We start from the raw sequence: 12,173 nt of genomic DNA, 5'->3' as shown, positions 1-12,173 counted from the left end.
TTCATCTCAAAAATATATTTATGATTGTAGGGAATTCATGGTAATATGAAACTTGGAAATTTTATTTTTGCATGATTACTCAATTGCACAACTGAAAAAAACACTTTACACTTTGCAGGTACCACACCTTCATTGTAGATTATAAAAAGTATAGTGAGGACAACCCGCAATGCCCCAAGCTAGAGACCCACAAGCCACTGTTCAGAAGATCTCTCTACACCATTGGTCTGTTACTGAAGCACTTCGACCTCAAGGATGAAACCGTCAGGTGTGGCTTGCCGGTAAGTCAACACCACCACCGCCACCACCACCACTGTTGTCAATTAAACTGTTATCATCATTTGTCATTATAGCACATGTTCCAGGGTAGATGATTCAGTGTTATTGTGTCACGCAGAACAACAAAAAGCAGGAAATATTTTGAAGGATTGTCATGGTGGAATGCCTGATGAAACCTCGTAATTTCCTTCACCAACAGGAGGGGATCACCGATCAAGTCTTCGACACGCTGATGTTCTTCATGGACCACCCGGACACCAACATCCGCCACTACACCCTTCAGGCGCTGGGCTTTGTGTGCATCCGGCACTACGAGCTGATGATGGGCACCCGTCTCAAGACACTCTACCACACATTGCTGCTTGACCCGTCCATCAACACCACCCTGCGCATCCAGACCCTCCAGAACATCGAAACCTACCTACAGGAGGAGGAAGTGCGCATGATCAAGCAGGACCAAGAGTGTGAGTCTTGATGTAACACTGCCCACCTCATGGCTACCTCATCCTTTTCTTTGAAGTGGACACCTTCCACATGGATATAATAGGGTTCTTTATTTCACCACAAGAGAGGTGGGGAAGGGTCTGAAGTAAATGAAGTTTACTGGTTGCCTGAGGAGTGCCTTGAGGCCATGTGGTTACTGAAATCTTATTAGTCTTAGTGTTTTCTGTCAGACCAACAAGTTACTAAATGTTCATATAAAGTACTGTCTGTACATTTTTCTGAAATCATTCTCAAGTGGTAATATTTTTTTGTCAAAGGACAGAATAGTAATGTTAATATTTTTTGTCCTCAGGGGCTAAACAAAAAAATCGGGAAAACCTGAAGGAGATGTGTGATCTTCAGTCTGGCATGGCATCAGCAATCATTCAAATCTACTTAAAACAAGTAAGTTCTAATTTTATTAATTTCATGCACGTTTAACTCTTACATTACAGGAACTAGACACACCTGATTCTCATTATATAATGGGGTTAGGTTCTAAAACAATACTCACATAATGAGAATTCACATAACATGACATATATTTGCATTGGTTTTGTACTAATCTATAGGGATACTTTCCATGATCCCCATAGTCCAGCCCCAGAATGTTAACACTTCATTAATACGGAATACTACAAACAACAGTACGAGTACATTAGACAGTAGAAACAATACATAATATTCTGATAGTGTCCCACAAAGTGCATTCCTCTTTTATTGCATGGCCTAAATAAACTCAATTAGCTGACCTTGTCAAAGATGTCGATCCCTGAATTTCTCTGCAACTCCTCTGTTGATCACGGCAGAAGAGCTTGCAGACGATGCTGTACTGGATGCAGCCACAGCCATAGCTGCAGGCAATAACCCTAAGGAAATAATGAGTCACTTAAATCTTAAGATGTCTGCTATGTCATTGTTACTTCTTGTTTACAATCACAAAGCTTTGCAGTGCCAGATAATTATAAACTTGAGTGCTGCTCATCTTGAACTGCATCATATTACAAGCATTGCAAGACAAGGTGCAACATCCTGGCACATACTAGGTGTAAGGCGCTTAGAGATCATGGCAATCATAAACAACTCTTATTTTAGCAAGGAATATTGGCACATTTAGCACAACACACTCATGTATCCAACTGGAAATGTGTCAGCCTGTGGGTTGAGTATCCAATAAAACTAAATAGCACCTTCCAAACCTTTCAAATAAATGTCATAACTTGGCTGGAATTAGGTGTGGTAGCTGCTGGGGTGTGTGGATTGTGGATGTGTTCATTAACAATAGTAATTATTATGAGGGTAAGATGTTATGGATCACATGATAGCATATGATGTTTGTGTCCTTGCAGGTGCTGGAGTGTGTGGTGGCCGGGTGCATGGTGGTGCGACACTCAGCGCTGCGGGTCATTCAGCTGGTGTTGGCGCAGGGCCTGGTGCACCCCGTCCAGATTGTGCCCTACCTGGTGTGCATGTCAACCGACACCGAGGAGGTGATAGCGCACTCAGCAGACAAGCAGCTGCAGGACATCGAGAAGAAGTACCCGGGCTTTATTGGGATGAAGGCCATGCAGGGATTCCGGCTGTCCTACCGCCTCCACTCCCTCATTCAGACCTCCACACCCACCAGAGGCTTCCGCACCAAGGAGGGGGAGCAGCCAGGGGCGCTTAATGGCTTCCTGTACTCTGTCATGCGCTCCACCAAGCAGCACCGCAGAGCTGTCGCCTTCTCCCTCCTCAAGCAGTTTGAAGAGCAGGCGGTGAGTATTTGGTTTTGGTGCTGGCATACTATTTGTCTTCATCACTGACTGCATTGTCAGCTGATAGCAAATATATGTGTAAGAATTTTGCTATCTTGTATATACATTAGGAGTAAGGTATAGGTAACCTCCACTAAGTTCCTGAAAAAAATGTTGTCATACGATCCCACCATAACTTGTTAGATGGAGTTTGGTTCCAGAACTCAAATTTTTCCTCCAGCTATTTCTGTTAATGCCTTTTTGCTCAGTCTGAATCAGTGTGTAATTTATGACCCTAAATGACATTGCATCTATCATTTAACATGGTTATATAATCATAGATGAGAAATACACTCCACCCTTGATTTCCTGGGATAAAAGTATGGAGCACTTTTAATCGAGAGCACGCTTGACTAAAAATTGCTTACAGGAAAAATCAGTATAGTGAATTTTGGCATTTTTAAGTGAACTAAAGGTAGTAATGGGATCTTCATTATAGTTAATTTAGTTTTCATTGCATGAATTTTTACGAAGGGTGGGTCATCTGTAAATGACTGGTTCAGTCACATAACTATGTATTAATTAAATCCACCTAGTTTTCATCATATAGATCTTCCTTGACGTGGACCAAATTTTGTTTTTGCAGAGAACCAGCCTTGCAGAGCTGCTCTTCATCACCGACAACTTGGCCTACTTCCCCTACCAGGTGTTGGATGAGCCGCTCTTCATCATCCACCACATAGACATCATGATTTCGGTGACGGGCGCCAACCTTCTCCAGTCTTTCAAAGAGGTGAGAAACAGCAGGAAGTGTTGTGCACGTACTCTAGAAGCAACAGGGCTGTTAAGTAGGTGTGCTGAGGAGGTGTGATTATGTTGAAAGAATAAGAGAAATGAGTATCGAAAAGGGAACCTATATCAGTGGGTGGGTGGTAAAAAGGATACAGAAAATTCACAAGGCAGCAGTATGTAGCATTATAGTGTATGAGAGAATGGAAATGGCTATTATAAGTATTGATAGGCTGATATGTCAATTTTAAAACTGGCAATGCCTGAACCAAAGTTGTATTCCTGGTTTAATGGGAAAAGTGTTGTGTGCCTCACTATCTTTCTGCCTCCGTATATAAGGATATAGAATCTGGTAGATATCAAATTTAATGAATTGACAGAATATTGGAAAGCGTGAAAGGTGGAAGGGAAATGCAGTACATGAACAGAGAGTATTAGAAACTTCTTTAGTGTGGCTAGCCTTTCAGTGCGAGTCTGAGGAAACATGTCATTCAGAGCTACAAACTAATTATCTCTACACTAATTGAAGGTTATTTGATCATTCCATTGAGCTCAACTTGCCCCTGGTCTTATTCCTCAGTCTCTGCTGCCCCCGCCCAATGCTGAGGTGAAGATCAACCCTGAGACTGGTCAGCCCGAGTATGTGGACGACCTTGAAGATGAGGAGGACGTGGAGGTGTACCTGAGCCGCATGCCCCCTAACCTGACGCCGCTGGTTGAGTGCATCAATGCCTCACAGGGCTGCCTCCTCCTCCTCATGCTCAAGGACTACCTGAAGGAGATCTACGGCATCACTGACGGGTGAGTCTTACTGTCTGTGCTGCCTGTGTTGTATAGCAAGGTTCCTCAGGGTTGAGAGGAGCCTGTATATGTAACCTTTGAGGTGTTCTTTCAGTTACCATAGATAAGTGTTCAATGTCTGATTTTAGAAATGAGGAAATTTGTTCAACCTGTATTTCCTGAAATAATATTGAAACTTAGAAAGAAAATGACTTAACTGACAATGGACTTGCATAGTTTATTAGTACATTAGATGGTTACATTTCTTTGAACTTTTGTTAATGCTAAACATTATAATAGAACATACGGCACTTGTAAATATATGTTATGGATAATGGAGATGATAATGATTAGACAGTATTTAGAAGCTAACGTGTTTTAAATCTATCTTCCTTTTCCCCCTGCAGGAGGATCAACCAGTACTCTCCATCAGACACCTCCAAGCAGTATGAGAAGAGTGTCTCCAAGAAGAGTACAGCCAAGTTTAACCCAAAGCCAATTCTGAAGAGGCTGAAGGAGGAGCCTGAGCAGGACCTGGAGAATGCTGAGGATCTCAGACCAAAGATTGACCTCGTTAACCAATACCTCAATGTGAGCTTTGGGAGATCATGAGACATATGGGAGCTTATTTATATTTTATTATTGATTACCTTTGGCCTGCATTACTATAGTGATGAATAACACCATGCATTCTTTTACACAAAGTGTTTGAGTGGCAGTAGGTTTAGTTTAGTGTCATATATATTATCAGTTATTTCAGTCAATGAACAGATACTTAACAAACCTTTCCACTGACAGTTTTATCACTGAATTAGACCTTGCTGAATTTCCATCTTCTGTAAGACTCTCTATAACATTGCTGTAATGGTCATTCAGACTGTTGCTTCCATGTCTTCCAAGGTGATAATGAATTTTTCTGGAATCACAAATTGTCTCTCCCCCTCAGTTCAAGGCCCTGATGTTGAAGATCGATCCAGATGATGATGATGACTCAGATCTTGAAGTGGTCAAGAAGCCATTCCACAATGACGCCCACTCCTCCATGCCCCCCAACACACGTAACCTCAGAGGTAACCAGGTAAGTTACCCGGCTGGAGCGTTGTGTTGTGTCACAAGCCTTGGTTCTCTACATTGCTTGTTGTATTTATTACTTTCTCAAATTGATGAATGCAAAATACTTTTGTTACAAATTGATAACCCTGAGATATGAACTTTGTACTTAATATCTTCTTGTGTTAGTGTACTTCACGGAGTAAAATATCATGATAAATGATTTGTCAATGGAGACTAATCATAATAGCATCTTATCACATTGACTGAGGTACCATGGTGGTATGTTTTGGTACTCATGCAAATGGTCCAGTAATTACATAGGGATGTTTTCTTCACAGCAGCACACTCCTGATGTTGCCTGTCTACCTGGCACTCACGATGGATGGAAGGTAAGGACCCCTAAGGCCATAGCAGCATAAACTACATAGTGACAGTTGAGGCCAGGATGATGAGAGGCTTGGATAGAGATGAGGAGATGGATGGCCTTTCATTTGAAGTGGCAACTGAGGCTAGGAGGGTGAAGAACTTAATGCATTGAATAAGAGGAGATGGATGGATGAATAATGTGGAATACCAGAGGAAAATAGGTCAACCCTGCCTAAAGACAGAAGAATGATGTAGCTTATCAGATCAAGGGATCTTATATATAAACAAAGTGGTTCGTTGACACAGAAAGGCAGGTAGGAGTCAATAGGGAAGGTAATGGTTAAGGTGGGTGCACATGCTACAGCTGCGCGTGGCTGCGGTGCTCATCTCTGACCTGTTGACCCTGTGGTCATGGCCTGGGACATGGGCCAATGTGAAATCTGGGATTGCTACAGCTTGCCTTCCCCAAGTACCCATTTATTGACCAGCCCAAAAGAGAGGATGAACAGTTGGGTGAGCTTCACAGCGACTGTCCGGGCCGGGATTCGAACCCGGGTCCACAGAGTAGTAGCTAGGCACGTTGACCAGTAGACCACGGAGGTGTCTGTGAGTCAATAGCCAAAGTAATAATTACCTAGGAATTAGTACAGCATCACCAATTGAATATTGTAGGCAGTGATGAAGGTTATTATTAATTAAAAACTATAGTCACTTCATTTGATGTGAATTTAGTGTTGAATTGTAGGGGGAAGCACTAATGAGGTTGTGGTGAGCCTTATATCAAACACTTGGTTGCTTTTGGTGTTGGGACCACAATTATAGCATTAACCTTGAGAGGAAGTCCATACACAATGCCAGTTCTACATTTTCCACAAAGCATTAAAAGTCATGCTATTAGCAAAACTTCATAACCCTTGCAATATAACATTTCTTAGGAGTAGAGCAAGGAATCAGCAGCTCCAGTGATGCACAACTTCCATTTGATATTAGCTGCAATAACGATATAATGGTAATACAATACCAGCAAGTCAAAAAAGCTATCAACCCATGAAATGAATGAGCCATCAAACAAAAATCACATACCAAATTGTCTAATGATTATTATGGATTATTATAATGATAACAATAATAATGATTGATTTCAATGTAAAGAGAGTCACAGGTGAGTTAGTTCAGCTTAAGGACTTCACACACATGAGCCCCACTAATGTGACCCTCCTCCAGGACCAGCCGAAAGGGACTGAGATGAACTCCACAGTGCCCCTCAACGCCATTGGTGCCGTGCCAGGAGAGCTCCTGCCCCATGGTGCTGCACCGCCACAGCCTCCACCACCGCCACAGCACCAGTCCCCCATTAAGCCCATCACCATCAGGGCGTCCCAAGTGGTGCCTGCAAGGGAACACCGTTCCTCGCACCACCACCATCACCACCACCACCACCGCTCCTCATCCCACAAATCTTCCAGCCACAAAAAGCACAAGAAGAAAAAGAGGAGAAAGAGGACAAGCGACTCAGAGGATGATGAGAGCGATTACAGTGACCCCGATTTCCTCGTATAGTAGTGACTTGAGTCTGTGGTGACCCGTGGCAGGCAGACAGTCAGGCAGAGTGCATTGTGGACAGGACCAGAGAGCACACAGCATCTGCTCTGTTTTTGCTGCCACTGTCGCTGGGGATTGTGTGTGAGTGCGTGTGCGTGTGTTCACGTGTGTGCGTGAAGCTTGGAGGGAAGCGTAGATAAAGTTGATCCTTAGTGATGCTGAAGTGACCTTTATACAAAAGAAAGTTTTAATAAGAATACAAGAGGAATGAGAATAGATATTTTTTATTCCAAGCAATACTATAGGTAAGGGAGTTATTTTGCATTAATGAATGCACAGATGCAACTTCTCTATTGTAATACCTCTGATGAAATTCGGCGGCAACTATTATCGGACTGACGAATCGGACATGGGGTTTCTCGGTAGTACAGGAACGAGGTGATGCGGTCACGACGAGAAAGTAACAAAGTACAACCAGTTTTGTACCAGAACATCAACCAATTACAGATTCTACACACTGAGGAAAACGCCCATGCCATGGTAATGAGTCGGCGAGAATATATTTATTATTTATTGTACAGTACATTTTCATCAGTAAGAGTTTCTTTTCTATTTATTGAGGAAGCAGAGCCCCCCATCCCCCGGCACTGGTTGTGAAAGTCAGTGTTGCCAGTGTATACGTACTCACACCATGGAGGCTCCTTTTTTCTAGTTCATATGTATATGTATTTATGGTATATATATATATATATATATATATATATATATATATATATATATATATATATATATATATATATATATATATATATATATATATATATCAAGTTTTCTTGTGAAAAAAGGAAAAAGATTTATCTTGACCAGTTTGTAAATTTTTACTGACCATTAATTTTCTGACAGTGCAATTTTATATGACATTTTGAAGGACCAGATGAATGGGATGCTTTTATAGTTTTAGCCCGTCTTTTCTCAGTTTGTGCACAAATGTTCAATATTTGAACTACTTGATCATGCAATGTTTTTACAGTTCACCAAAATGGAAGGTTTTAATTAAACAGTTTATTTACCTTTGTGATATCAGCTCCTCTTATACACATTTTCCTGCCAAATAAAAACCACATATGTGACTGTTATCAAGAGGGATACAGCAGTGCATGGGCACTTTATAATTATGAGAAAAGTCCAAAGGAGTCAGATTATTCTTAATGTGAATAGTGTGTGACCACTAATGGTGTAAGTATGTGTTTCATAATATTGGTCTATTTTTACCTGATTGTAGTGATGTCACACAGAGAGTTTAGTTTTAGCCTAGACAGAAGTGTAGTAATGGTCTGTATATCTGCAACTTGCAAGTGGACTTGTTTTTTATCAGATAAAAATGGTACATAATTGTATGTATACTTGTGAATAGCAAAGTTTACCTAATATGGTTTCAGCAAAGACAACTTTTTCCTCATTACTTATTTTTTATAGGAAACATGGCAGAGTCTGAGCTGTTTTCTTTTTTATACCTATGAAAAAGTGGAAAAAATTTGTATTGCCTTTTGCAATATTTCTTGTACAGAATGAGTCAACAGCACAGACTCGTGCCCGCCCCACCCTCGAGTTTTGTAGTAGATTGTGTTTTGTCCATTACTTTGATTCATGACCCAAATTAATTATCCCTCTCATCACACGAGTGGAGGGGGAGGGAGGGCTTTCCCCAACACCACCCATCACCACCATTGTCTCTTTAGTCCCTGCTCCCATCATTGGCTGTACATGACAAGACACAACATACAACAACATTTCAATATTAATTAATGTCTCAACCCACCCACTCTACAACCACAACCAGCGACATACAAACAAGCATTCATTCAAGCTGTGGGCGATGCAGTCCACCGCCCATACAGCACCCAGCCCCACACATATCAAAACAAGGCATCACATCGCTGCTGCTGATGCCCCAACATATACTTTCTCGTTTGGCCCATTGCCAACCACCTCTCGTCCCCTCCCCAGGCTGTACCTACGTTCGCATCTGCCTCGGCGTTGCTCATCACACTGGGTACAAGCAGGAGAGTGGAAACTTACCATTATAATTATTATATATATTATTTTTATGTTTCCGATAATACCACCGGCCTGTTTAGTCCCGTGTACTGATGACGTTGGTATAGCGATCTAAGCCCGGCCCTGCCCCGTCCCGCCCCGCCCCGCCACTCCTCATCATTTTGAACCAATGTCAGACACAAAGGAGTTCCATTAGAAACATTAAATGATCAGCAACATGCATCCTCGTATTATTAACCTTGAGTCTGAAGTGTTTTAGCCGTGCCAACATCAAGTCTATGAGCCCATTGATATTGCTAGCCTATGTGCTCTGCTGGATTTAACTCAATGGGATAGAAAGGAAGAGTTTAATGTAACAGGTAACAATAATAAGATAAAATCAATTGAATACTACATGCATTGCAGCTGTAGAAGTACATAGAGGTTTCAGAGGCTGACTGGAGCTGGGTTAGAAACCAGTGAAGCCAAGCCATCTTCTATAGTTTTTGAGGTGGATTTTCGGCTCTGGTTACAAGGACTGACGGACGGAAACCAAACCCTGTTTGCAAAGATCATGAGGCCAGCATGGGAGGTGTCTTGGGGTTGGGAGGTCTTGATCCTTGAAATTTGGAAGATCAAGGAAACTAATGTATCAACCATGTGGGAATGGTTAGTATTTGATTTAGTACATGTAAGTCATCATTGCCATGAAAGTTACATGGAATCATGTTGCTATAACTAGCAATTGTTAATGTGATGGTGAAAATATTGATAACGATATAGAACTCATCTTAATGGTCAGTGCCATAACGTTATCCTCTTAATATTCGAGGTAAAAATAAAGTTGGGTGCACACGCCATAACTTGGCCCTTGAGCCTGTGGTGGGAGGACCCCGTCACCCCGGGACACGGCCCAGTGTGACATCCGGGTTACCACAATTTACCTTCCCCAGGTTTCAACAGGTACCCATATATCGACCAGCCCGGAAGAAAAGATAAGCAGCTGAGTGAGCTGCACGCCGACTGCCTAGGCTGGAATTCGAACCTTGGTCCAAGGATTCGTAGCCCGGCCCGCTAACCACTGCACTACGGAGACGACATTCGAGAAACAACAAGTCTTTGTGTAAAATATTTTGCTATATAAGACTGGAAGGTCTGAATACGTGAACAAACGACTGATGTGAAACTTGATAATTACGTAAAACAATATAGCGTTACCAGATTGTCGTACTCAGAACATTGTTAAACGTGTCGTAACTGCACATAACGACGCTCACATAGGTAAAACCGTTGACTACTGATGTTTTTTGTGCATTATGGATTAGAAACCGGAAAATGCAATGCGCTGAGTACGATAATCCGGAGTGAATTGGCGTCAGTTTCCAACATGGCGTCTGTGTTGCTTCGCGGTGCTGGGTCCCAGACAACGATGGTCCTCTACAGCGGTAAGTAACGACGCCTTCCTTCTTGAGTGTTGCCGAGAGTGAGTCCAGGGTGTCCTGTCAGTGTGGACAACGCAAGGAGATCATCAGGACGGACAGAAGCGACCTGCCAAGACCGTGGAGGAGGGGTGAGCGACGCAGTCCCAAACACGTGGATCTGAGCATTGCGTCTCCCCCCCCACCCCCCCTTTCTCTCTCTCTCTCTCTCTCTCTCTCTCTCTCTCTCTCTCTCTCTCTCTCTCTCCTGTTTGTTACGTCCTCTTCGTTTTCTTCTTTTTTTCTTCTCCTTCATGTCCTCCGCCACCTCAAAAGCTCATAGATTGTTCATTAAAAAGTACGTAATTTATATGTCAAATGAGGTTCTTTCTGTTCTGTCCCTTCCAAGAATTGCAGGAAGGAAAAAAAAACCTTGATCCAGCCGGTTTTATGTGGTACTGGATAATTTATGAGGAAAAAAACCGCTTCTGAAAAGTCTCCTAATTCTGTCCCTTTCAAGAACTACAGGAAGGAGAAAAAATGATAGTCTTGTTATACTGATGCAATGCGTATTTAATTTATGAGAAAAAAACGCTTCTGAAAAGTCTCCTAATTCTGTCCCTTTCAAGAACTACAGGAAGGAAAAAACATATGATCTTGCTATACTGATACAATACCTATTTAATTTATGAGGAAAACACGCTTCTGAAAAGTCTCCAAATTCTGTCCCTTTCAAGAACTACAGGAAGGAAAAAACATATGGTCTTGCTATACTGATACAATACCTATTTAATTTATGAGGAAAAAAACGCTTCTGAAAAGTCTCCAAATTCTGTCCCTTTCAAGAACTACAGGAAGGAAAAAACATATGATCTTGCTATACTGATACAATACCTATTTAATTTATGAGGAAAACACGCTTCTGAAAAGTCTCCTAATTCTGTCCCTTTCAAGAACTACAGGAAGGAAAAAACATGATATGGTCTTGTTATATTGATGCGATGCCTAATTTATGAGGGAAAAAAGCCCTTCATGAGAAAAAAAAGCGTCTGTACTATGATCGGTAATACATATTTTGCAATCTTGATATGAAGGCGTAGTGTGTATTGTGTGTGTGTGTGTGTTCAAATTTTAGTCAATGTCTTAATTTTTCCTGTCAAGTTTAAATGTTTTCTTTAAATACAAGTGAAAAGGAAATAACAAAGAATGATGACCTTTGTATAGTTATGATATATTTTTAGGGTACGTGTGTGTGTGTGTGTGAGAGAGAGAGAGAGAGAGAGAGAGAGAGAGAGAGAGAGAGAGGGAGCTTTTCCTTTTATCCTCCCAGTCTCGTCATAATCACAAAATAAACTAACAAATATACTAATAAATTAACTAGATCAAGGACACAGGTCTTCACATATCTGGTATTGTACAAATTACTGTGACCATGACTGTGATTATACATTTTGACAAGAGAGAATACTATAGCCTATTAACTCTCTCTCTCTCTCTCTCTCTCTCTCTCTCTCTCTCTCTCTCTCTCTCTCTCTCTGTTTATCAGTAAAACGATAGGCTTATTTTTTCCTTCCCGTATTTCTTGGAAGGGCAGGATAGTAAGAAACATTTTAAGATATTATTCAACATTTTATGAACATTTTTTTATCTCAGCTCAGAAAGGAAACCACATCGACCACACTGGGGGAGA

The 12,173-nt window shown here is 41.5% G+C and overlaps 1 protein-coding gene across 3 annotated transcripts in view; it reads left to right on the top strand.

Moving 5' to 3' along the window:
* The window catches only part of LOC127008690 (nipped-B-like protein), a 58,489-nt gene extending 49,183 nt beyond the window's left edge, over positions 1-9,306 (top strand). For 2 of the 3 annotated variants that reach the window (XM_050881013.1, XM_050881011.1), the window contains exons 23-32: positions 119-281; positions 479-743; positions 1,076-1,167; positions 2,112-2,519; positions 3,145-3,291; positions 3,868-4,088; positions 4,475-4,658; positions 5,014-5,145; positions 5,459-5,509; positions 6,711-9,306. In XM_050881013.1, the coding sequence (XP_050736970.1) occupies positions 119-281; positions 479-743; positions 1,076-1,167; positions 2,112-2,519; positions 3,145-3,291; positions 3,868-4,088; positions 4,475-4,658; positions 5,014-5,145; positions 5,459-5,509; positions 6,711-7,046 (1,999 nt within the window). In that variant the 3' untranslated portion in view covers positions 7,047-9,306. The remainder of the gene's footprint in view (positions 1-118; positions 282-478; positions 744-1,075; positions 1,168-2,111; positions 2,520-3,144; positions 3,292-3,867; positions 4,089-4,474; positions 4,659-5,013; positions 5,146-5,458; positions 5,510-6,710) is intronic. The other variant, XM_050881012.1, reaches the window with a different exon arrangement.
* Positions 9,307-12,173: the final 2,867 nt, after the last annotated feature.

Source organism: Eriocheir sinensis, chromosome 38 (assembly GCF_024679095.1).
Source record: "Eriocheir sinensis breed Jianghai 21 chromosome 38, ASM2467909v1, whole genome shotgun sequence".
NCBI lineage: Eukaryota > Metazoa > Arthropoda > Malacostraca > Decapoda > Varunidae > Eriocheir > Eriocheir sinensis.
The sequence above is the reverse complement of the archived record's forward strand: the minus strand, read 5'-3'. Positions and strand labels throughout refer to the sequence as shown.